The 26,661-nt window shown below is 33.4% G+C and overlaps 1 protein-coding gene across 17 annotated transcripts in view; it reads right to left on the bottom strand.

Moving 5' to 3' along the window:
• Window positions 1-26,661, bottom strand: part of VPS13B (vacuolar protein sorting 13 homolog B) — a 718,401-nt gene that overhangs the window by 522,480 nt on the left and 169,260 nt on the right. The window contains exon 18 of one of the 17 annotated variants that reach the window (XM_077846725.1): window positions 15,125-15,418. The exons of the other annotated variants lie outside the window; for them this stretch is intronic. Within the exon in view, the coding sequence (XP_077702851.1) occupies window positions 15,405-15,418 (14 nt within the window). The 3' untranslated portion in view covers window positions 15,125-15,404. Of the gene's footprint in view, window positions 1-15,124; window positions 15,419-26,661 lie in introns of those variants that run through there. 17 annotated transcript variants of the gene reach the window in all.

The raw sequence follows: 26,661 nt of genomic DNA, 5'->3' as shown, positions 1-26,661 counted from the left end.
AAGGATAGTAAATAGATGGTCAGTGTGGACACCACTTATTCAAAGGGCCACACACCTCAAGTAACTTTTTCATAAAGGTAATAACAATAGTAAAAGGTAATATTATTGACTATATAACTATAGATATACCTTGTTTTATTCCATTCTGTGCTTCACAGATTGTGTTTTTTTACAAATTGAAGATTTGTGGCAACCCTGCTTCAAGCAAGTTTATCAATGTCATTTTTCCAACAGCATTTACCCACTTTGTGTCTCTGTGTCACATTTTGGCAATTCTCAAAGTATTTTAAAACTTTTTCATTATTATTATATTTGTTATAGTGATCTGTGATCAGTGATCTTTGATATTACCATTGTAATTGTTGTGGGGCACCAAGAACCACACCCATTATAAGACAGTTAATAAATGTTGTATGCATTCCAATTATTCCACCAATGAGCCATTCTCCATCTCTCCTCTCTCTTTAGCCTCCCTATTCCCTGAAACACAACAATATTAAAATTAGACCAACTAATAACCTACAACAGCCTCTAGGTGTTCAAGGGAAAGAAACAGTTACATGTCTCTTCTCACTTTAAATCGAAAGCTAGAAATGATTAGGCTTAGCAAGGAAGGCCAAAAAAGCCAGGACAAACCAAAAGCTAGTCCTCTTTTGTGCCAAACAGCCAATCTGTGAATCCAAAGGAAAAGTTCTTGAAGGAAATTAAAAGTGCTACCCCAGTGAACACACAAATGATACAGTTATTGCTGATAAGGATAAAGATTTTTAATGGTCTGCACAGAAGACCAAGCCAGCCACAGCATTCCCTAAACCAAAGCTTAATCCAGAGCAAGGCCCTTAACTGTCTTCAATTCTTTGGAGGCAAGAGAAGTGTATCACAAATGATACAGTTATTGCTGATAAGGATAAAGATTTTTAATGGTCTGCACAGAAGACCAAGCCAGCCACAGCATTCCCTAAGCCAAAGCTTAATCCAGAGCAAGGCCCTTAACTGTCTTCAATTCTTTGGAGGCAAGACAAGTGAGGAAGCTGCAAAAGAAAAACCTGAAGCTAGCAGAGATTGGTTCATGACATTTAAGGCAAGAAGCCATGTTCATAAAGAAGTGCTGATATAGAAACTGTATCAAGTTATCCAGAAGATCCAACTAAATAATGAATGAAGGTGGCTACACTAAACAACAGATTTTCAATGTAAACAGAAGAGTGTCTATTGGAATGAAGATGCCATGTAGGGTCTCATAGCTACAAAGGAGAAGTGAATTGCCTGGCTTTAAAGCTTCAAAGGTCAAGCTGACTCTTTTGTTAGTGCCTAATGCTGCTGGAGACCTTAAGTTAAAGACAATGTTTACTTACTATTCTAAAAATTCTAAGGCAACAAAGCCTAGATGAAGCATATCTGTTTATAACATGGTTTACTAAATGTTGAGACCTACTGCTCAGGAAAAAAATGCTTTTAAAAATATTATTGCTCACTGACAATGTGCCTGGTCACCCAAGGGCTCTACTGGGGATATACAACACTGTTATTTTCAAGCCAGCGAACACACCACCAATTCTGCAGCCCATGGATCAATGAATAATTTCAACTTTTCAAGTCTTATTATTTAAGAAAAATATTTCAAAAGGCTACAGCTGCCATGGATAGTGATTCATCTGATGGATCTGTTAAAAGAGAAATAAATAGAAAACCTCCTGGGAAAAAAAAAAAGAAAAGAAAAGAAAACCTCCTGGAAAGATTCACCATTCTTTCTAGATGCCATTAAGAATCCCATCATGATTCATGGAAGGAGTCAAAATACCAACTTTAACAGGAATTTGAAAGAAGCTGATTGTAGCCCTCATGTGAAGAGTTCAAGACTTCAGTAGAGGCAGTAATGATAGGTATGGTTGAAATAGGAAGAGGAACTAGAATGAGAAATGGAGCCTAAAAGTGGAACTGAATTGATGCAATCTCATGATATAGCTTTAATGAATGAAGAGTTGCTTCTTATGGATGAGCCAAAAAAAGTGGTTTCCTAAAATAGAAGATAGTCCTGGTGAAAATGTAAAGATTATTGAAATGACAAGAAAGGATTCATAAACTTAGTTAATAAAATAGCAGCACAGTTTGAAAAGACTGACTTCAATTTTGAAAGAAGTTCTGCGGTAAAATGCTATCAAACAGCATCATATGCTACAGAGAAATCACTCATGAAAGGAAGAGTCAATCGATGGGGCAAACTTCTTTGCTGTTTAAGTCATTGCCAAAGCCACTCCAACCTTCCTAACCAACACCCTGATCAGTTAGCAGCCATTAACATCAAGGAAAGACCCTCCATCAGCAAAAAGATAACAAATTTGCTGAAAGTTCAGATGGTGATCACCTTTTTTCAGCAATAAAGTATCTTTAAAGTGTGTGTATATGTAAATATATATATATCTATATATATTTTAGACATAAGGCTACTGCACACTAACAGACTGAATTATAAACATAACTTTCACATGAACTGGGGAATCAAAAAATTCATTTGCCTAGCTTTGTTGTCATGGCCTGGACCAAACCCAAAATTTTCCTGAGGTGTGTCTATATACGAAACCTGTGGGAAAATTTACTGTTATAAATAAAAGTCAATATGGCCCTCTTTGACAGTTTAACATGTTTTATTTTGATTGTACAAATATTCACAGGGAGAAGCCAAAGAATTTACATAAACTTTCAAAAGTTTTTTGACAAATACACTAAAAGCTTAATCACTTAAAAAAGTACTTAGATAACTGAATGAATGAATCAGTATATGCTAAAGAATACAAAAGCAAATTCACCTAAGAGGAAATACAAATAATAAAAAGATACAAGACAAAAGATCAATTTTGCTGTAACTAAAGAAAAGTGAATTAAAGGAAAAGTAAAGCACCATTTGTATATGTAGTCTATAATATTTAATGTTGTTAAGGCTTTATTAAAATAATCATAATCCTTCATTATCAGTTACATTATATATTCATGAAATTATTTGGGAAAGCAATACATACTGTATGTTATTTTTTTTAAGTTTATAATCCATCACCAAATTAATCCTTGGAATTTATTGCAAAAAAATAACTAAAAACAGAAAAAATGGTTTTAGCAATATTTAATTATATCAGCAAAAACCAGAAAACACTTAGATACAATAAAGAGAACTGGTATGTGGATTATGAAATATCCCTATCTATTATTATTAAAAACCTATGTTAGCTTATATTTAAGTATATAAAATATACTTACTAAGTACTATTAGACAATAGAACATAAAATGATACGTGCAGTATGGTTACAACTGCATGAAAAAATATTCAAAATTACACAGAAATTACCATTAATGTAGAAAAATCAAATTTTGCAAAACTTCAAATATAATCTAAAAATTGACTTACTAAGTTTAGAAACTTAAGTAAGATTTTACATTTAAATACCAAAGACAAATAATCCTCTGTAATCAATGTAGGTAAAATCAGGCAATAACAAGAACACACTACTAATCTGGTATGCAAACTTATAAATGTTATCAAAGAGATAGACTAAAATGTATAAATTTACATATATCACTAAGACTTTTCAATTATTAGTACAAATATACAAATAAAATCATAGAAGATGTCAGGAGTCTAAAAAAAGTCTTAAAAGATATGTGCAAGGAAAGGAAGAACAGAAATAATGCAATCTACACATGAACTGAGTTTGAAATTATTCATGAATCAGTGCCAGTCACATCCCTAAAGAACAAATGTTTTTACTAGAACCAAATTCAGAGTGAAATATCATGTTACACAACTTGGGTATGGTTAAGCTTAAAAAAAAAAAGAAGAAAGAAAAAAAATTGGAGCATCAACAAACAGAAGACTTCTCAAGGTCACGTTTACTCTTACTCTAATAAAAAAGTAACAAATAAATATCTTTTAAAATAAGTATCTAGAAATAAACAGTTCCACTTCCAGAAAGAGAGGGTAAACTTTTCTCTACTTCTCATGATAACTAAGTACAACTAAAAAACCAATAGTATACAGAAAAAAAAAAAAAGAAGAAGAAGACGACTCTGAAAGAAAGAAAGAAAATGGCAGACCAGTTAGGGACATCTCAGAACCCAAAGAAAGAAATAATGGTGAGGTGCATAGGTTATGTTTTTGCCTAATTCATCCCAGACTTGGCTCAGTCAGTTAAGCATCTGCCTTCAGCTCAGGTCATGACCTCAGGGTCCTGGGATCGAGCCCAGAGTTGGGCTCCCTGATTAGCAGGGAGTTTGCTTCTCCCTTCTCCCTCTGCCCCTCTGCTGTCACCACTCATGTACTTTCTTCTTAAATAAATAAATAAATAAATAAATAAACAAACAAACAAACAAACCAAACTTGAAGATGAAGAACCCAGTAATGCAGAAATGCCAATAGATAAAGAATTAAAAACCTCTCCAGAAACCCAGTTTTCCTTAGCCAAAGGACCAGAAAGGAAGATCCCAGCAAGAGAGAAAATTTTTAGATAACAACTGTTCCACTCCAGCCAAATACCACAGCAAAAAAACTGTCCCACACCCACCAACACCAAGAGAGGTCAATGTTTAAAAAACATCCAGAGTCTCAGAAAACAATACCCAAAATATCCAGGTTTCAATTAAAACTGACTTATGCTAAAAACCAAGATCTCGGGACCCCTGGGTAGCTCAGCAGTTGAGCGTCTGTCTTTGGCTCAGGGCATGATCCTGGGATCCTGGGATCAAGTCCCACATTGAGCTCCCCTGTAGGAAGTCTGCTTCTCCCTCTGCCTACATCTTTCCCTCTCTGTGTCTCTCGTGAGTAAATAAATAAAATATTAAAAAAAAAAAAAAAAGATCTCAAACTGAACAACTGAACGAAGAAAGACAATAGAAGCCACAGAGATGATAGGGACATTAGAACTAATCTGACAAAAGCCTTTAAACATCCATCATCTGGACACTGAGGTTGCTCAGCAGTTGAGCATCTGCCTTCGGCTCAGGGAGTGATCTTGGAGATCCAGGATCTAGTCCCACATTGGGCTCCCTGCAAGGAGCCTATTTCTCCCTCTGCCTATGCCCCTGCCTCTCTCTCTCTGTGTCTCTCATGAATAAATAAATAAAATCTTTTTTTAAAAATCCATCCTAACAATATGTCAATAAGCAATTTTAAATATACATGAAAATAGATCTAGGGGCACCTGAGTAACTTAGCTGGTTGAGCATCTGACTCTTGGTTTCAGCTCAGTGATGGTATCAGGGTCATGAGACTGAGCCTCATACTGGGCTCCGTGCTCAGTAAAGATTCTGCTTAAAATTCTCTTCTTCTCGCTCTGCCCCTCCCCCACTGCTTAGGCTCATTCACTCTCTCTCAAAATAAATAAATAAATAAATAAATAAATAAATAAATAAATAAATAAATCTTTTTAAAAATAAAAATATCTAACAGAGAAATAGAAATTTATAGTAAGAGGAGTAGAGAAGGAAAATGGCATAAAAAAGGAATCAAATAGATATTTTAGAATCAGAAAAGGCAGTAACAGAAATAAGAAACTCAGTGGATAGGTTTAATACCAGAATGGAGGAGACAAAGGAAAGAGTCACTAAACTGGAAGACAAAACAATAAAAATTACCTCATCTGAATTATAGAGAAAATAGAAAAAAATAAATGAATAGAATCACAGGGACCTATGGAATCATAACACAAAATCTAACATGCATGTCATCAGAGTCCCAGAGGAGGAAGGTAGAGCTGAAAGTACTTGAAGAAATAATGGCTTAAAACTGACCGAATTTGGGGCACGTGGTTGGCTCAGTTGGTTAGGATCTGCCTTTGGCTCAGGATCCCAGGGTTCTGGGATTGAGTCCCTAGTCGAGTTCCCTGTTAAGCAGGAGTATACTTCTCCCTCTGCCCCTCGCCCCGCTCATGCTCTGTCTCCCACACTCATGCTAAAATTGCTTTATTTAAAAAGTCTTTAAAAAAAATTTTTAACTGTCCAAATTTGGCAAAAGACATAAACCTGAAATCAAAAAGCTGAGCTTACAGAGTACCCAAATAAATAAACACACATTATAGAGAAACTTTTGAAAATTAAGACAATGGAAAAAAAATCTTTGAGCAAAAGAGAAATGATGCTTTATTCATAAGTGGTACATTTTTCAATGTTGAAAATATCCTTCAGGACTGAAGTGGAAAACCAGGCATTTTCAAATGAAGGAAAACTAAGAAATTTTGTGATATATTATTATTAATTTAGTAGAACTTCTAAGTTTAGAACTTTTAGTCAGAAAGCAATAGTATTTTAGTAGCAGATCTACCGTAAAGGAACACTACCATAAATCCTCCAAAAAGAAAGAATAAGATAAAGAACTTTGGAATATTAGGAAAAAAGAAAAACACAATAAGCAAAAACGGAGCAAATATAAGACTTTCCTTCTTGAGTTTTCTAAATTGTGTTTTATGTTAAATCAAAAATAAAAATATTAATTGTGGTTCTCAATATACATAGAGGAAATATTTAAGATAATTACATTATAAACAGGGGAGAGTAAAAAACATAAAGGTAAGTACTAATATCACTAGACTGTAATAAATTAGATATATGAAATGTACACCAACAAAAGCTTCACAACAAGATATACTAAAAATAACTACACATAAATGAAAATGGAATTCTAAATAATGTTTAAATAGTCAACAAGAAGGTGAAAAAAGAAAAGCAAAAACCAACAACTAAAATGTCAGATTTAAGGCCTAACCTACCAATAGTCACATGGTCGTAATCTAGCAATTAAAAGACAGGATTGGCAGACTGAATTAAAAATATAATTCAACTATATGCTGTCTAAAAGAAACTTACTTCAAGTACAATCATGTGAGCAAGCTGAAAGTGAAAGTGCAGAATAAGGTAGATAGCACAAATATTACTCAAAAGAAAGTAGAACACAGTAAGATGCCACTTCATATCAACTAGTATGACTATTAAAAGAAAGAAAGAGACAATAACAAGTACGGCCAAAGATGTAGAAAAACTGAAACTTTCAAACATTGCTGCTGGGAATGTAAAATAGTACAGCTGCTGTGGAAAACAATCTGGCAATCATCAAAAAGTTAAACAGAGAGATACCATATCACCCAGCAATTCCATTCTTAGGTAAAACACAAGAAAATTGAAAAACATATGTCCACACAAAAGTTTGCTCCTAACAGCATTGTTGTTAATAGTTAAAAAGTGGAGGGACGCCTAGATGGCTCAGTGGTTGAGCATCTGCCTTCGGCTCAGGGCATGATCCTGTGGTATTGGGATCAAGTTCCACATCAGGTTCCCACAGTGAGCCTGCTTCTCCCTCTGCCTATGTCTCCACCTCTCTTTGTGCGTCTCTCATGAATAAATAAAATCTTTTTTAAAAAATTAGCTAAAAAGTGGAAACTCACATGTCTACCAATGAATGGGTACACAAAATGTAGAGTACTAGTGTTATGAAATATTATTCAGCTATAAAAACAAATGAAATGCCAATACATGCTCCAAGATGGATGATCCTTGAAAATATGCTAACTGAAGTAAGTCAGAAAAGGTCACATATTAAATGATTTCACTTACAGGAAATATTGAAAATAGTTAAATCCAGAGACACAGTAAATTAGAAGTTACCAAGGGCAAGGGTAAGAAGGAAGGGAAGTACTATCAATGGATATGGCGTGGGTTTTTTTTTTTTTTTTTTTGAGTGATAAAATATATTCTAAAATTAGACACTGGTAATGGTTGCACATTACAAATATAATAAAAACCCCTGAACTGCACACTTTAAAGTGACTAAATGTTATATGTTATGTGAATTCAATCTCATTTTTTAAAAAAAGGAATGGTTTTATTAAGGTCAGATAAAGGACACTTAAGAAAACAAAAGCAAACAAAAAATACTAGAGTAGATACTCCTAAAAGACATAGCATTCCTAAATGTGTATGAAACCAACAACACAGCTGCAAAAACTATAGCTCATAGGTGATAAAAAGATAAATTCACAATTCTATTTGGAGACTTCAACACCTCTTTGAAACTTTTCAACAGATAGAAAAACTGGACAAAATATCAACAAATATATAGAAGATGTCAAAAACACTATCAAACAATAAGTTTTTGATATTTTAGAACAACAGAATATACATTCTTTCTAACACCCTAAAGAACGTACAACAAAATAGATACTATTCTGAGACATAAATGAACTTCAATAAATTTGTAAGAATTGAAGTTAACAGTTTTTTCATTCACCACAATAGATTCAAGTTAGAAATCAGTAAGAAAAAGATAATAGGAAAATCTCCAAATACTTGGAAATTGACAGATCCAGATATCCCACAAGTCAAAAAGGAATACTCAGGGAAATAAAAAACATACACTGAATTGAATGAAAATACAACATAACAAAATTTGTGGAACACAACTAAAGCAGTACAGAGAGGGAATATTATAGCACTAAATGGACACATTAGAAAAGTCTCCAGTCAATATCCTAAGCTCTCACCTCAAAAATGTAGAAAAAGAAGAACAAAATATACCCAAAACAATTAGAGGTAGAATAAAGATAGTAGAAATTGATGAATTTTATTTAAACTAGCTTTAGAAAAAAAAATCAATAGAAGTAACAAACCTCTACCAAGATTAACAAACAAAAACAGAGAAGTCATAAATAGCCAATATCAGGAATGAAATGGGATACCACTACCAACTCTGCAGACATCCAAAAATTAATAAGAAAATACCATAAACAATACTTTGACAACTTTGATGATGTACATCAATAAATCAAAAAACAAACAAAAATACTATCAAAAAGTAAAACTCCAGGGACAGATAGAGAATTATACCAAATCTTTAAAGGGGAATTAATATCCCTTCCACACAACCTCTTTCAGGACACAGAAGAAGAAACACTTCCCATTTCATTTTATGAAGTTAGAATTATCTTGATTCCAAAACAAAGAAATCACAAAAAAAGGAAAACTACATATAAATATTCTTTATCAATATACATGTGAAAATATTTAATAAAATGTTAGAAAATAAAATACAGTAATGAGTTTGCATGAGTATAAATATAAGTAATATATAATGATCACATAGGGTTTTTTCCAGGAATAGTTACTTAGTTCAATATTGGAAAATAAATGGAATCTACAATATTAACAAACTAAAGGAGAAAAATCATGGTATCTATTGATGGAGAAAACACATCTGACAAAATTCAACACCCATTCCTGATAAAAAAACTTTCCAGGAAATAGGAAAGGTGAGGAACTTCCTTAACATGAGAAAGAACAACTACAAAAATACCTAAAACTACTTACTGGTGAAAGACTGAATGCCTTTGCACTGAGATTGGAAGAAAGCCAAGGATGTTAGCTCTCAGTGCTGTTATTCAACAAACTGCTGGAAGTTCTAGCCAGTGCAACAAGAAAAGAGCGAAATAAGAGGTATATAAATGGAAAAGGGGGGAAAAAAACCCTATCTTGTCCAGTTGATATAACCAAGTATAAAAAGCCCAATGAATATTTTTTAAAATTCCAAAGTAAGTTTAAGATTGTAGGGTATTAAACAAAAATAGAAAAATCAGTGCATTTAGATATACTAACAATGAATGCATGTGCATGCTAAAATTAAAAATACAATAACATTTAAAATCACTGAAAAAATGAAATACATTGGAATAAAATTAAAGTATTTGGATTTATATGCTGAAAATTATAAATTGCTGATGTAAGAAACCAATGATCTACATAAATGAAGAGACAGAGTGAGCGTTCATAGACTCAAAGACTCAACAATATATATGGAAAGGCAAATGAACTAAAATAGTTGAAAACAATTCCCAAAAAAAGAAAATGGGAAGAATCAGTCTACTTATTTCAAGATTTATTATATAGCTACAATAATTAAGACTATGCAGTATTTGTGTAAGAATAAACAGACAGATCAGTAAAAATGAATGGAGAATCCAGAAACACACACATATGCCAAACACTTTTGACAAAGCTGCAAATGAAATTCAACGAAGGAAAGATAGCCTTTCAACAGCACTGGAATAGGTGGACATCCAAAGGCAAAATAAATATACCTCAACCTAGATCTAGTACCGTATAAAAAGAATATGTCAAAATGAATCATGGACTTAAGTGTAAATGTAAAACTCTAGACATGCAGGAAAAAAGAAAAAAACAGAAGAAAATATTTGCAATCTAGTGAGAGGCAAAGAGTTTCTTGACTTAACAACAAAAACATCATCCATAAAGGAAAAATTGAGGTTTCATTAAAACTAGAAATTTTGCTTTGTATAACACCCTTTTAAGAAAAAGAAAGCTACAGACTGAGAAAAGACACTTGTAAACTACATATCTGAAAAAGGACTAGTATTTAGAATACATAAAGAATTCTCAAAACTCAACAGTAAAAACATAAACAACCCAGTTAGAAAATGGGCAAAAACATAAACAGCCATTTCACTAAAGGGATATATAGATAGCAAATAAACATCTAGAAAGATATTCAACATCATTTGTATTGCCATCAAGGAAACAGAAATTATGACCACAATGAGGTTATCACTCACTACCCACCTACCCAACCAACTAAAATTAAATACTGACAAAATCAAATCCTGATGTGTATGTGGAAAAAATGGACCATGTATACATTGATGGTGAGGATGTAAAATGGTTAAGCCATTCTTGAAAACAGTTTGGCAGCTTCTTTCAAAACTAAACATGCAACTTCCATATAGCCCACATCACATTCCTGAGTATTTATCTCAGATAAATGAAAACTATGTTCACACAAAAACAAGTACACAAAATGTTTACAGCAGCTTTATAAGTAATAGCCAAAAACTGGAAACAACCCATACATCCTTCAAAGGCTATACAGCTAAACAAATTGTGATGTATCTATAGCATGGATGCTATAGCATGTGATGCAGCAATGAAAATTAACTACTGATATACACAACAATTTAATCTCCTGAGTATTCTGCCGAGAAAAAAAAAGTGAACACCAAAACATATTACATGATTCCTTTTATATGGTATGTTCAGAATAGGTAAAATACAGAAACAGAAAGCAATTACAAGTTACCAGGATATGAGGCAGAGGAGGGAATGAAAAGTGACTATTTAAAGGGTATGGGTGTTTTTATACAGTGATGAAAAAGATTTTTAAACCAGACAGAGTTGCCATTTATATAACATTGCAAATACACTACATATTGTTGTACACTTCAAAACTTTTTACTGTATATAATGTAAATTTTACCTCTGTCTTAACAGAGAGAAAGAGAGGAGAGAGAAATCAATCAATCAATCTAGGACAGTTAAAAAAGAAACTGGTTCACATACTTAAAACCTCAAATAAATATGAACAACACCTATTTATTACCCTTCATTCTCCCTTTTAGTTTATGTTTATGAATATTCATTTGTGGAAGAATGTTCAGTGTTTCAATTACAAGCAGGTGCCTGTTATAAGAGCTTAAGGAGGGACGCCTGGGTGGCTCAGCAGCTGAGCATCTGCCTTTGGTTCAGGGAGTGATCCTGGGGTCCAGGATTAAGTTCTGCATCAGCTCCCTGCAGGGAGCCTGCTTCTCCCTCTGCCTATGTCTCTGCCTCTCTCTGTGTCTCTCTCATGAATAAATTTTAAAAATCTTAAAAAAAAAAAAAAGTTGAAGAAAAGAGAAATATAGGTACTTGTATGGGTGGGCCCACTATAAATCTTTATGGACTAATTAAAATACTTTTTCATTCTTCATGATACTCATCAACTAACTGCACAGCTACCTAAAAGAAGTATTTTATATCATATTCCAAAAGTTCACCCAATTATGCTTTAAAAAACAATCTAAAGTTCTTGAAGAATACTAAAAACTACAAAGAAATATTAAGTAGTTCTTCAAAAACATTTTTAAATACACATATCTTGGGAAGAAATTTGGTAAGTGGCATTTCTTTATTATTACTAAAGAAAAACTTGAACATTATTCCCATCTCTGAAAAATAATTCTTCATAACCAAGTCAGAGACAAATTTTGTATACTATATATATAATGTATATATACTATATATATAATGTATATATATACTGATGGGTTATTACACCAAGAGAACATTAACCTTCAATCCCTGAATCATTCAAGAAATGTTTTCAGGAATACTTTTAGCCTCTATCTGGTCAAAGCACTAGAAGCTAAGTGGTGTCTGTACAAACCAATCATTTCACCAGCAGTTCTATATTTCTTTAAAGCCTCATATAAAAAGCACCTGCCTAAAGTGAGTAATGGAGTTTTATATTCATTGCACTTAGGAACAGCGTATGTAACCTATTCCGTTTTCCTCCCTTGTGGAATATATTTCAGCTTATATTGCACAACACATTACCGATGCATATAAAGACTCTCTGATCAGTCATTTGGACTGCAGTCAGCAACCTGCCTGAGTGCCTTGTATTTTTCCCTGCCCTAAATAACATACTCATAAAATGAGTATTCAACAACTCAAATGCAAAAATCTTTTAAAGATGGTGATCTTACTTCCTTAATAAATATATAACATATGTATGTGTACTAACTATAATTGGGAAACAAATGCTAAGACAATACTTGACAAACTTTGTGCAGTAATAGTTGAAAACTAGTTGAATACATAATTCCAGGGGAATAAAACAGAAGCATAGATGGGTTGCCTTCATGTCTGTTTTCTCTCTTAAGCCACCTACAATTAAAAAATTATTTTAACCACACTAGTAACAAAAGCAAAGCTAACTTTGACCAATTCAAAGCCTGGAAGTAGGGCCAAACTAAAGTTGGATCGATCTCCTACTTGCCAGACCCCAAAATATTTCCAAGACATAAATATCCCAGTCATTACTAAAAGTTCCTGAAGAGGAATGAAGACAAATATTTTAAATAGTGATGATGAAAACATAGCATGCTATTTTGTAGCTGGGACAGATCAGAAACTTAAGTGCAAATGATAAAAGGAATAATTTAGATTCAAGAGAATTAAAGAAATTTTTAAAAATTAGGATATTTGCCATAATTATAAAATTATGGTTTGTAATGGTGTAAAATACTGTAACATTTATTTTAATATATTGTAATATTACAGATGAAGGAGTAAATAATAAATAACTGACTGTGCAAGGCAAAAGCTCCATGCTGCCCCTTGCTGGTACCCTCATGTAATGACCGAAGGCCCATAGCTAGCATCAATTAATGAACATGTACTTAGACACAACTATGCAAAATTAAGTACATGAAGTGTTGAGGTATTCAAAGAGCTATAAAATATAGTGCCTGTCCTCCAGTATCTCACAATCCATTAGGAAAAAATAAAAGTATAACCAAAAATCTAGCTAATTCACCAATTACATCAAGACTGACATTAAAGCTAGGAAATTGGCAAAGCTATGTTAGTCAGAACTTAAAACTAAAGCAGGAGGTGGCAAACGTTTCCTGTAGAGGGCCAGATAGCAAATATTTTAGGCTTTATGACCCACAAGGTCGCTGTTGCACTTATTCAACTCATATTACTGTAGCACAATAGACCACAGGCAATAATTCAACAAATAACCAAATAACCATGCTATGTACTGGTGAAAAACAAGCAGTGGGCTAGATTTGGCCCAGGGGCCATTCTTTGCCAATCTCTGTTCTAGAGCAGTTGTTCTCAAGCCTGGACCATGTTATATTGACATGGAGTTTTTTGTTTTAAAATGGCCAATCCCTACCCTCAGGGATTTCAAAATAAGAGGTCTGGTGGGAACCTGCACATCAGTGTATTTTAGAAGCTCTAACTACTGCTCTCGAGGCAAAGAGGTTTTGATATGAGAAACCTACAAGACTGAAAGTTAGTATTTGTATGCTTATACCCTCAATTTTTGACCTAAAAATGGAGAGGAACAGGAACAATGGTAGGTCACTATGGAGACCAAAAGGCTTATACTCATAAAATAATCTGGCATTACAAATCAATGATATTTGAATCTGTATTAACATGTTCCTCACACCATTATTTACAATAGTCATGATATGGAAACAACAAAAGTGTCCATCAATGGGTAAGTGGATATAGATGATGTGGTGTATATGTATTATATATAGGAATATTATTCAGCCACAAGAAAGAAAGAAGTCCTGTTTATAATGACATGGATAGAACTTGGAAGCATTATGCTAAGTGAAATAAGCCAGAGAAAAAAAGAGGAATACTGCAAAGTATCACTTAAATATGGAATCTTTAAAAAAAAAAAAAAAAGTTAAACTCAAAGAAACAGTAAAAAAGTGGTTGCTGGGTGGTAGACACAGGGAGAAATTGCAAATAGACACAAACTTTCAGCTAAAGGATGAATAAAGTCTAGGGATCCAATGTACATAACATGGTAGTAACAAGAATTGAGAATAATTGAGAATTATTATAGAATTCAAATTTGCCAACAGTAGAATTTAAATGTCTCTCCAGATAAAAATAAGTGTGATAGATGTGTTAATTAATCCTTTCATAATGTATTTATCAAATCATTGTGATTTTCAGAAATACAATATAGCAAAGGCGCTTGGGTGGCACAGCCAGTTAAACATCTGCCGTTGGCTCTGTCATGATCCCAACGTCCTAGGGTCAAGCCCTGAATTGGGCTCCCCAGTCCGTAGGAGTCTGCTTCTCCCTCTGCTCCTCCCTCTACTTGTGCACTCTCTCTCAAATAAATAAAATATTTTAAAAATACAATGTATCAAATATTACAACTTTGTCAATTACATTTCAATGATGCTGAAAGAAAATCAATGACATATGAAAAAGAACTATAGTTCAGAATAATTTCTTAGTGTTGGTTAAACTGAATAAGAAAAAATTAAAATACTCATATCCCTTCATTTTCTCTATACTCAAAAAAATATATCATAATTGTTCTAATCTCTAAAGTCAAAGTATTTGGCAAAGAAAGACTATTACCACTACAAAAAAGTCAGCAAAATGGACTCTGAAATTTATAGAACTAATTATAAATTCATTCTGACTCGTACATTCTTTTTTTTTAAAGATTTTATTTATTTATGCATGATAGTCACGGGGGGCAGAGACATAGGCAGAGGGAGAAGCAGGCTCCATGCAGGGAGCTCGACGTGGGATTCGATCCCGAGTCTCCAGGATCGTGCCCTGGGCCAAAGGCAGGCGCTAAACCGCTGCGCCACCCAGGGATCCCGACTCGTTACATTCTTACAGTTCAATGCATGATGATGAATGCTTAGGCAGCAGCGAGGCACAAGACAAACACATTCCCTCTCCACAGGATGTTTAAAATTCTAGCAGAAAATAGCAAAGGTATACTGGACTTTCAAATATAATGCAGGGTATCATGCACGATGGTCTATATTACTTTTCCTGAAATATCATAAAAACAGTATGAGTTACATAAATGGCACTATCATCAGTGAAAAACAAAACTGGAGAGATTCAATACCCTGTCCATGGTCACACACAAAATGACTGAACTGGGACTTGAATCCAGTTTGACACTGAAGGCTATGTACTTAAACACTACATAACAATGATTCATTAACCACTAAAAACAATTACGACAACACTAAAATGATTATGAAACATGAATGAAAGCACAAGAGACCCAGAGAATGAGAGAATAAATCAGTCATATTCATTTAGAGTTGCTCTCTGGATCAGAGACATGAGCTCAGGTAGATAGTAACAGAGGTCTTTCATGATGAAGTACTCATAAAGCTAAATGTAATATAGTGCTTCCTGTTTATTTTAGTAAGCACTTATACGGACAAATACTAATGAGTAATAAATACACTGACGATTTAGGTATCATAACACAGTTTATCAATTTTAAGACACATGGACAAAAATGAATATTCTTAATGCAATTGTGGAACATTCTAAAATGCAACTATCTTACAAATAGATGAAGATATCTTTCAGAGCTATGTGCCAATAACCACAGGAAAATAAAATGTGGGAAACTTATTTAATTCATAAATTCTCAAGAATTTTTGTTCTGTAACCATGATATATCCTTACATGCTGAAAAGTTTGATAGTATCTCTCAATGCTTCTTTTGATCTTTACATTAATAAACTATCTGGGAAACACTAAGTAATATTTGCAAAAAGCCAACTGTAACAATCACAAAGTAACAACTCTAGAAATCAAAATATTTATAAAAACTCTACTGGCTCAGGCTTCATTATTTTTAATATCAGCAATTCTTAATGCAACTTGCTTCATTTATAACCTTGTAAATTTCAAAGAATTATTTTATAACTTGGCTTAATTTGTGAGAAAATAATTTATATGAATGCCAGTTGTACTTCTTTGGAAAGACAAATGTAAACCTATTTAGTGATCTGATTTTCTCTTTCATCTTGTCTCCAGTTTCTGTGTAGATTTATAATGTTCATTGTTTCCAATTTTAACAAATCACCTAATGGCAGAAAGGAAAATATGTTAACCTTGGAATTATTTGCAGTTGGAGAAATCCCTTTTGTCTGGCCCATACAGGGCCTGCAATCTGTTTTAAACACAGATTGTCTGTCTTTCGTCTGACAGCCACCAAGCTGCACAAATTACTTTCTGCCTGTTCACCTGTTTGCAGCTGCGTCTGTAAGCTAAAGATTCTGCAGTTTGACTTGAGCAACCACTTCAGGATTGATGACATGTGCTGCTGATAAAGTGAGCAATTTGAAGAAATTACTGGCTATAGTTATTGAAAGACATCTGGGCATGAGCTGAGAACTAGAAGCCTTCAATCATGTGCTTGCAACCTGCAGCGGCGGCCCCAGTGTTTGAAGTGATACCCTACTAAAAGAAGTTGGCCCTAGCACTAAATAACCAAACAATGTATGGAACATAATCTCTCAAATGAGTAATAAAAGTTCTTATAGCTGTAAAAATTCAAGGTTTGGTTTTTAAAATATTCTTTTATTTATAATTAATCTTTTATTTATTAACAATATTTCCTGTTTCTATTCTTTTCTGAGTTAATTTTACATATATCTTTTATTTCCTACATAATTAATTTCAAATTCCTACCACTACTGCCATAAAAAAAAAAAAAAAGTCAACATTTATTCTACAAGCTCCACATCCTAACCTTAGGAAGTTTTATGTCTATCACCTTATTAATACATCAACTTTATTAAAATAGAATTACTACTATTCCCTTTTCCTTGTGGAAAAACTCAACTATGATTCTAGGAAACTAACCTAATGTCACAATTGTGAGCAATGAGGCTATAGTTTGTCTCCTTAACAAGAGTTCATACAACTATACTACACTACCTTTCTGCTCTTTTTTTGGAATTTCCTAGTCTCTTGATGTACTTCTGCTGTGTGATTAATTGTACACTGTGCCAGACCATTCTATCACTCAGGTTTAGCCATCAGGAGATACGGTTTGGTTTCTATTGCATCTTTCTGTCTCATTATATAACTTACTCCAGATGAAGCAGTCTTCATGAATTAAGAAGCCTGACTCAATCAAAATTCATACTTTTTTAAAAAAAGATGTATTCATTTATTTATTTGAGTGGGGAGAGGGAGAGAATCTCCAACAGACTCCCCACTGAGTGCAAGCCCAACACACAGGACACAATTCGAGGACCTGAGATCATGACCTGAGCTGAAATCAAGAGTCGGATATTTAACCGACTGAACCACCCAGGTGCCCCTAAAATTCATACTTTTAAGACTAAAGGACAATTCTAAAAGCTAAGACCCTTCTCACATTTGTTGAAATCAGATGATAGAGTTTAAGTAAAGTCATGCCAGAAATAAAAGCAAAGCATATCCTTTCATGACAAAGTAATACCTACTACTCAAGAAAGAGGAATCATACCTACAAGTGTGCTACTTAATAAAAATAAAGACATTAATAAAAATACTTACAAGTTTAGTATTATCAATAACAATGAATAATTAGTAAGGTATAGAAAACATCAGCACAAATATAATCAAATAAGGAACTATCACAAGGCAGTTCTACAAATATAAAGTCAAAACAAACATGTCAATGCCAGAAGAATCAATTAATATATTTAGACGTACATATGTGAGGCACACATTCAGCATGTTTCAAATGCAAAATTGGTTAGAATAAGCCAACATATTTTTATATTAAATTTTTATAATTAAAATTAAGAATTTTAGATAAGCACTTGAATTCCTTTTTCTCTCCTTACAATTATTTATAAATCAAACAGATCAAATAGATGGAGAAAAACCGTTAGAAATTATAAGTAAAGCAAAAGCAAAATAAAACCATTCAGATAACCAGTTTTCAGTGTACAATGTCTTAAAAACCATCTTAATTTGTACACATATTTCAAACATAGTAAAAGTCAGTACTTTTAAAAAGTAAATTGAAACATGCCATGCCCATTAATACTAGAAATACAAAAAATTCATTAGCTGGTAAGTTCTTCAAGGAAATGACTATATCCTTTCTTTGAGGAAATGACTATATCAAACACTAGTCAGAAAAAAGAATTCCAACTCTAAAATAAATCTGCAGTTAAGTAACAGACATGAGAAGTCTAATTTGCAAATATTAATCTGAAGATCAATTTTCCAAACTATCAAATTATTATTGTTTAGAATTGACACATTAAATAAAACACATATTCATTTAGTTAGAGGTAACATATTAAAAGAAACCAAAACCCTGATTCCTTTAAAACTTCTTCAGAATGGCTTTTCTACTGTTTTCATGCTGTTTAAATTTCCCTAAACTTAAAAAACATTATCCCCTTAAATATCAATATTTCTTCAGAACAAACTTAAATGCAATGGCAAAAATTTCACCCAAAACTATCATTTCAGCTTGCTAAAAGTAAGTATACTGATACTAGAGAAAGGAAAAAACCTTCAGGTTAAGTAAATATATAAATGTAGCTTTCACATTTCAGTATTCATAGATTGGATTAAATACAGCCCTAACTCCAGCCACAAAAAAAGGATATATATCATTACTGATTATAATCAATCAATCCTTTATTTATATAATGATATGGCAATAATAACATTCTTCCACACAAAGATAATAGTTAAGAAATAACATCTATGTATGTCACTACCCTCTTTCCTAGTCGTGTGAAGAGTTCATATTTTTAATAGCACCTTTTATTTTAAAAGACCTAAGTCGTGAGAACATTCTTATGTACCACTTCATAACTTTGACACAAAGTACATATAAAAAGATTAGACTTTATTTGGTATAAAATCAGTTGGCAGTTTTACATCTGTGCATGCAACATAAATACACCAGCTGGCATCTCAAGCACACACACATATGGACTTCAAAACAGAAACTTCCTTATGTGCAGCACTGCCAGGGTAATTTTGTATCCTCTGCATACTACAGCTATTTGTCAGGCCCTGCAGGTGTGCACTGCACATAAACACACAGCTGTAGTCCAGCAAGCCAAGTGTTCCATCAAACACATAAAGGGAAACTTCAGCAGTTGGATTAGTCATCCTTACAACAGGTCCAGAGAGAACAATATGGGTTAGTATTTTTGGAAAAAGCATGGATGGGAAATTTATGATTATGCTAGTCTTACCAAATAACTGGTGAATTGTGTCATTTTTAAAGCAATGCCCTCTAATTAAGTTTTTGTTAGAATCACCAAAATGTAATTTGTTTTTTTAGCTTTCAATATAAGCCATAATCTATAAATTGGCTTATTAAGTGAAAAATATGAAAAGGCTTTCAAATTTGTCTTTGATTTTTGGAAGCTACTGCCAATGCACACCTTGGCTATAATATTTACAAATCCTAATCAGTATATTTTAAAACATTTACCACTTCTTTAATACATTTTATAATACCTATAATTTACTTTTCAATTCATATGCATTCAAGATTAATGTGCAATGTTTGTTATTTCAGACCAAAATTGCGTAGGACATTTAACTATAAAAAGTTACATGCTATATTAACGTTAGACTATAAACAAATATTTAGTTCTCAAATATGATATGAGAGTACATTAGCCTACAAATGGCTAGGGAAATAAATGAAAATATAAGACACGAACATTTTGCACATGTGAAATCTCCCAAATTAAATGTGACCTTATTAATATTCTTTAAAATACCAGATAAGCACTTCAGGCAGTTGATAATTACGACTACTTTAACCAGATTTCCACCAAAATGCTCAAAAGTCCACCTGGCAGTTGATAAAACATGAAAGATATCTTAGAAAATGAGCTTGAATGCATTATGCCTAATATACTAAACTTGAGTGAACTTGAGGTCAAAGAGTTAGTAATCAAGAAACACCAGCAGTCTCTGACATCAGGCGATTCATGTTTTCTTCTATCTGGAAGGTACAAAGGAACTTAAAAATCATCTTTGCTACAAATCTCACCTTTCCACTAGAAGCCTAACTTTATTAAGTACTACTCTAGGCCACAAAAATACAATCTAAAGTAGGAAAAGATAAAATAAATGAAGAGGAAGGAATGAAAGGCTTATAATTATTAAAATTCTCTTAAAGTAAATTCTCTCATCTTATGTTGTTCTTTTATGTAACTATAAATAGGAAATACTTGAAATTCAACCTGGATCCCCATAATACTGATGGGTCCCTGAGGTGTGATTCATTGCTCTTTAAAGCTTCCTAGTAGCCTTAAATGCTCCAGGTTGGATCAGGCTGAGTTTGGGTTCTCAACCTTGGAACAACTCTTTATCTACAATCTGTGTCAAACATCTACATCAGTATCCTTTGGTCCAAAATACTGTCATCAAGAAAAATGTCAAACAGTAAGCATGAGCAAGGTATCTTGGCATTCAATCTCCATATTAAAATAATTTAAAGCAAATTGTAGTTGATAATAACTGTTCCAGTTGTTTATTGCAGTAGAACTACTCCAAAACAACAATCTATTTTTACCTCTTATAATTTCATATCTGGACTCATCTGGGTAGTTCTTGCCTGAGTCTCATGTAGCTACTGTCAAATGGCTGGGGCTAGAACCATCTGAAGTCTCATGTGAGCTAGAGATTCAAGATGGTTTCATCACTCATGTCAGATCCATCAGCCAAGATGACTGGAACATGAAGGTGAACTGATAAGCATCTCTGTCTCTCTCTCTCTCTCTCTCTCTCTCTCCCCCTCTCATTCCTTACATGATCCTCTTTGTGTATCTAGCTTCAGCTTCCTTACAACATGAAAATCTAAAGGACACTGGACTTCTTAAATGGTAGCTAACTTCACCCAAAGCAAATATTCCAAGTGACTCAAGCAAAAGCTGCCAGGCCGCTTACAAACTACCCTCGGAAGTAATACAGTAACACCTTCTGCACAAATAGTCAAATCAAGTCATCAGAGGGCTAGCCCAAACTCTAGGGGATGGGTCTACAAAAGAATATAAATAATGAGAAGCATAACTCATGGCTATCTTTGGAGAATAGCTACATCATTATAGTCATAATATTTTTTAAATGCTGGGGTTTTTTGATGGTAATATGTTAATGATTTAATATTTTTATACTTATTTTGTTCTTTACTAATGATATTAGTATGCATGGATTTGATTATGAATTACAGTAACTAACAAATAACAAGGTATGATACACTTAAATACACTTTCATTTTTTTCAAGTTGATTTCATGGACTCCTTAGAAGTTTACAAGTTAAATCTATATCTAAGACCAATTCTAATTATTTGCATCAGTCATCAAAAATGAGACATCCTTAGGAGTTTAAAACAGTCACTACAAATACTGAAAAGCTAGTCACTTGCCTAAATAAATCATATCTCACTTGCTTAAAAGTTCTATACTTAGTAAACAATTACTAGGACTTTTAAAAGACCTCTTAAAGAAAATAGATTGGGAGTCAGGGGAGCAGGGTTGATTAAAACAGCCAGCTATCTACACACACACACACACACACACACACGTACAGACAACATCCATGAAAAACCATAATGAGCAGAATATGCTTGTGTGTGAGAAGTGGGGAGCAATTGTATAATGGTGAGAACTAAATTAAAGGATGCATTTCTCCATGCAATTAGAAAAAATCTTCAAGACATAATAGAATGATATTAAGAATGGGGGGGGGAAGCAATACTTAAATTTTTTAAATTAATTATTTTAATTTTTATTATTGACTTTTTTAAAAAGGCAATATTTGGCAGAAGAATGTTCCACCATCTACCCATTTAAAAAATACTGAAAAACAAACATTAAAAAACATAAGGCAAAATACCCATAATTACATGGCTTTTTTAAAGTTTATAAAATTGGGCCTTCCACATTCTATTTTCCACCTCATCGATACCCTATCTTTTCACAAAAGGCAACAACTGGTACTTGTTTTGTATGTACCATAAAACTTTTTCCACACCAAACTATCAATCTAACTACCTATCTGACCTATTTACCCATCTATCATTAACATACACAAATATATGCACATACATACATGAATACAACAATCATTCTCTTTTTTTTTTAATTTTTTAAGTTTTTTTTTTTTTTTTAATGATAGTCACACAGAGAGAGAGAGAGAGAGAGAGGCAGAGACACAGGCAGAGGGAGAAGCAGGCTCCATGCACCGGGAGCCTGATGTGGGATTCGATCCCGGGTCTCCAGGATCGCGCCCTGGGCCAAAGGCAGGCGCCAAACCGCTGCGCCACCCAGGGATCCCCAATCATTATCTTAAAAATAAAACTGGCATGGTGCTATACAAACTTTTCTGCAACTCACTTTTTACTTAGAACCTAACAACCTATCCTATTTAATAAATGATGGATACTAAACAGAATAGCATAATTATACATAGCATGGATATATGGTATATTCATACATCAATGAATTACATAAACATTCTATTGAAGGAAACAGGATACAAAACAATATATGCTATATGATTCCATTTACATTAATTTCAAAAATAAGCAAAACTAACCTACAATAACAGAAATCAGAACAAGAATTGGCTATAGGGGATCCCTGGGTGGCTCAGCAGTTTAGCACCTGCCTTTGGCCCAGGGCGTGATCCTGGAGTCCCAGGATCGAGTCTCGCATCAGGTCCCTGCATGGACCTGCTTCTCCCTCTGCCTGTGTCTCTGCCTCTCTTTCTCTCTGTGTCTCTCATGAATAAATAAAATCTTAAAAAAAAAGAAAGAAAAGAAAAGAATTGGCTATAGGAGTGATCAGGACTGACTCACAAGGGTGTATGAAGAACTCCTGACACTGAGTCTGGAAAACTTTTAAACCATTTCTGATCTAAGACACAGAAGACCATGTATCAACAGACCATTATTAATATCTTTGCTTCAGGGGCACCTGGGTGGCTCAGCAGTCGAGCGTCTACCTTCAGCTCAGGGCATGATACTGGAGTCCCAGGATCGAATCCCACCTCGGGCTCCCTGCATGGAGCCTGCTTCTCCCTCTGCCTGTGTCTCTGCCTCTCTCATGAATAAATAAATAAAATCTTTAAAAAATTAATCTTTGCTTCTTTTTCTTCAATTGCAAATAAATAACTCTCAAAATACTAAGTCACTGTTTTCCACATATGGAAACATTAGAGGAAGCTGAGGTTCTGAGATGTCAAGTAACTTAATGAAACTCCCTGAAGTAATCAGGAAGAAGCCACATCAACAACCCCAACTTTCTCAGTACTGATTTACAGCTATTTCTCCTTTCTCTTTCAATAATGTACTTTCTAGACTATATGAGAAGTTTTATTGGAAGTTTTCATCTGTTCTAACCAAAAGTAGTAGGAAAAATAAAGACAAATCTACATTTAAACATAAGGGTCTTGAAAGTACTCTGCCAAATCTTCTTCCTAAGGTAAATATAAACCTTAGTTGATTAAATACAATTGATGTAATGAATTGGAAAAAGTAGATATTGAAAAAAAACCTGTAAAGTTATACTGCAATATATCATATTGGTTTTTTTTTGCTGGTAGATTTACAGATGATTTTTATTTCATCTACATGTTTTTTAATAATTCCCATATTCTATAATGTATTTTTATTTTTAAAAAAGGAATATAAAATGTTATATATCTAATAAAAGGAATTCATTAAGTGGAAATACACATTCTTTTTGACTTATAGTCCTGTAGTTTAGATCCACCTTACAGAAAGAATATGAAAATATATATGGATATTAATATGCAAAATTATGTTATACCATTATGAGGAGTGGTAGAAATAAGGAAATTCCTAAAAGTTCATCAAGAAAGGAATGCCTGAATAAATAATAGCACTCAGATACTATTAAAGTAATATGCAGCTATTAAGTAGAACATGTTACATTTCTACTATTATTCTAAAATAATAACCATGACAATGGTATTAACTGAAAAGGCAGGTTTCTAAAATACTAAAATATGCAAACATATTTAAATACAACATACATATTCAACACAAACTTACAAATGTGTGTGTACAAGCATAGAGAAAGTGAGGTGGAAAAACAAGGAGTGGAAAGGAAATTAACTCTTCAAAAAATATTTCTTTATATATCCATATTGCTTCACATGTTAAAATAAACATATATTACTTTAGCTTAATAAAAAATTTAAAGATATAAAACAAATGCCCAAGTTCTGTATGTTTTATAAGCAATATATAATCAAAAAATAACCAAGAAAAAACAAAGTTATTTTCTTATAAAGTCAATTAGGGAAATATATACTATATTACACCTTTTTTATTTAATTGACTATGTTTCAAAAGCCAAATTGACGGTTCACTGCAGAGATTATTAAGACATACTCTCAGAATATGGCACTGGTGGAATGCCAGAAAAACCAAAGTGAATTTTACAGTATAAAGATCAATGTTGGGGGATCCCTGGGTGGCGCAGTGGTTTGGCGCCTGCCTTTGGCCCAGGGCATGATCCTGGAGACCCGGGATCGAATTCCACGTCGGGCTCCCGGTGCATGGAGCCTCCTTCTCCCTCTGCCTGTGCCTCTGCCTGTGCCTCTCTCTCTCTCTCTCTCTCTCTCTCTCTCTATCATAAATAAATAAAAATTGTTTTAAAAAAAAGATAAATGTTGGGATCCCTGGGTGGCTCAGAGGTTTGGTGCCTGCCTTTGGCCCAGGGCGTGATCCTGGAGTCCCGGGATCGAGTCCCACGCCAGGCTCCCTGCATGGAGCCTGCTTCTGTCTGCCTGTGTCTCTACCTCTGCCTGTGTCTCTACCCCAATCTCTCTTTCTCTCTATGTCTATCATGAATAAATAAATAAAATCTTTAAAAAAATAAAGATAAATGTTACCATTATTCATACTACTGAACATTTCAGACATCTTACAGCAATATTAATCATTTTTATTTTCCATGGACTACAATCAACAAAACCGCTTATAATTTATTCCGCAAAGTTTAGTACCCATAGGATGAGTACATTTGAGTGATTTTATCAATCCATACATGAAGCCTCATGCTTTCAAATAAATAACATCCCTTGAATGTACTTGAGTATTCAAAGTTCATGACAATATGAATATAATTGTACAAAAGAATTTCAGATTTATACAGAATGTAGAAGTCCTGCCACTAAATGGTCAAGAGAGTAAGTGTCCATCACTAGTATCAAAACCACCTGGATGCTTATTAAAAGTCAGAGAGAAAGGACAAACCTACAAAATAGAATGGGCCTGAGAACCTGTATTTTAGCAGCATCTCCAAAGTGATTCTTAGGCCATGAAGGTTTGAGATATTTTGGCATGTTGTTTGACTGAGTCAAATAAACACCTTTCTCTCTGAGTTGAATTTTTTGAGTGGGAGAGAGATATTTTGTAAAATCCTAAAAATAAGCTTTACCATAGGACAAATATATCTAAAGCATACTACTATTCATTAGACTGCATTATAGAACAGCAAAATGCCATAAGGCATACTGTGCTTTGTATATAATGCTAGTTATTCTTCAATACCCAGTTAATCTCCTAGTGCTTAAAATTGTTTTAATTATTTTGACTATGAAGTGAAATAAGAAACTGGCCAATAACTGTCAGTATAAAAATGAAGCATCTGCAAATTTCAGATTTATTTAAATTTTTCATATATTAATTTCTCATGAAATTTTTATCTTTTCCAACATAAGTTTTATTATAGCCTAACATCCTTTGACTTTTTGTTCTACTGATATTGTGCCAGAAAACACAGGAGAAAAAATTCTTGCCAAAATTTAATCTATACTTAACAGCTACCAGGTCCAGCTTCACTCATCCTTCAAAAACTCCGTACAAATATCATTTTTTACCTAACCTTGCTTCACGGTCACTTGTTCTCTCCCCCTTCTCCATCCTCACATGCTGGACTAAGAGGTAACATTTAAGTATTTATACCTCCTAAATTTAAAAACTGGTAAATACTAGAATCAAAATCCATTCATCCAAAACATTTTTATTTTGTGTTTGACTAACTATAAACATTATCTTTTTCCACAAAAACTATTTTAAATTTATATAAAGAAGTGAATAATTGAATAAGAAATTACAATGAAATGTAGTAAGTAATAGGATAGGAGATGCATAGGATGCTTTTAGATTATATAGAAAGGGGACCCTAGCTTGATCTAGAGAAATGGTATTAAATGATAAAGAGAAGCCAGAAAAGAAGTGAGGGGAGT

The sequence above is a fragment of the Canis aureus genome, chromosome 14 (assembly GCF_053574225.1).
Source record: "Canis aureus isolate CA01 chromosome 14, VMU_Caureus_v.1.0, whole genome shotgun sequence".
Lineage (NCBI taxonomy): Eukaryota > Metazoa > Chordata > Mammalia > Carnivora > Canidae > Canis > Canis aureus.
The sequence above is the reverse complement of the archived record's forward strand: the minus strand, read 5'-3'. Positions and strand labels throughout refer to the sequence as shown.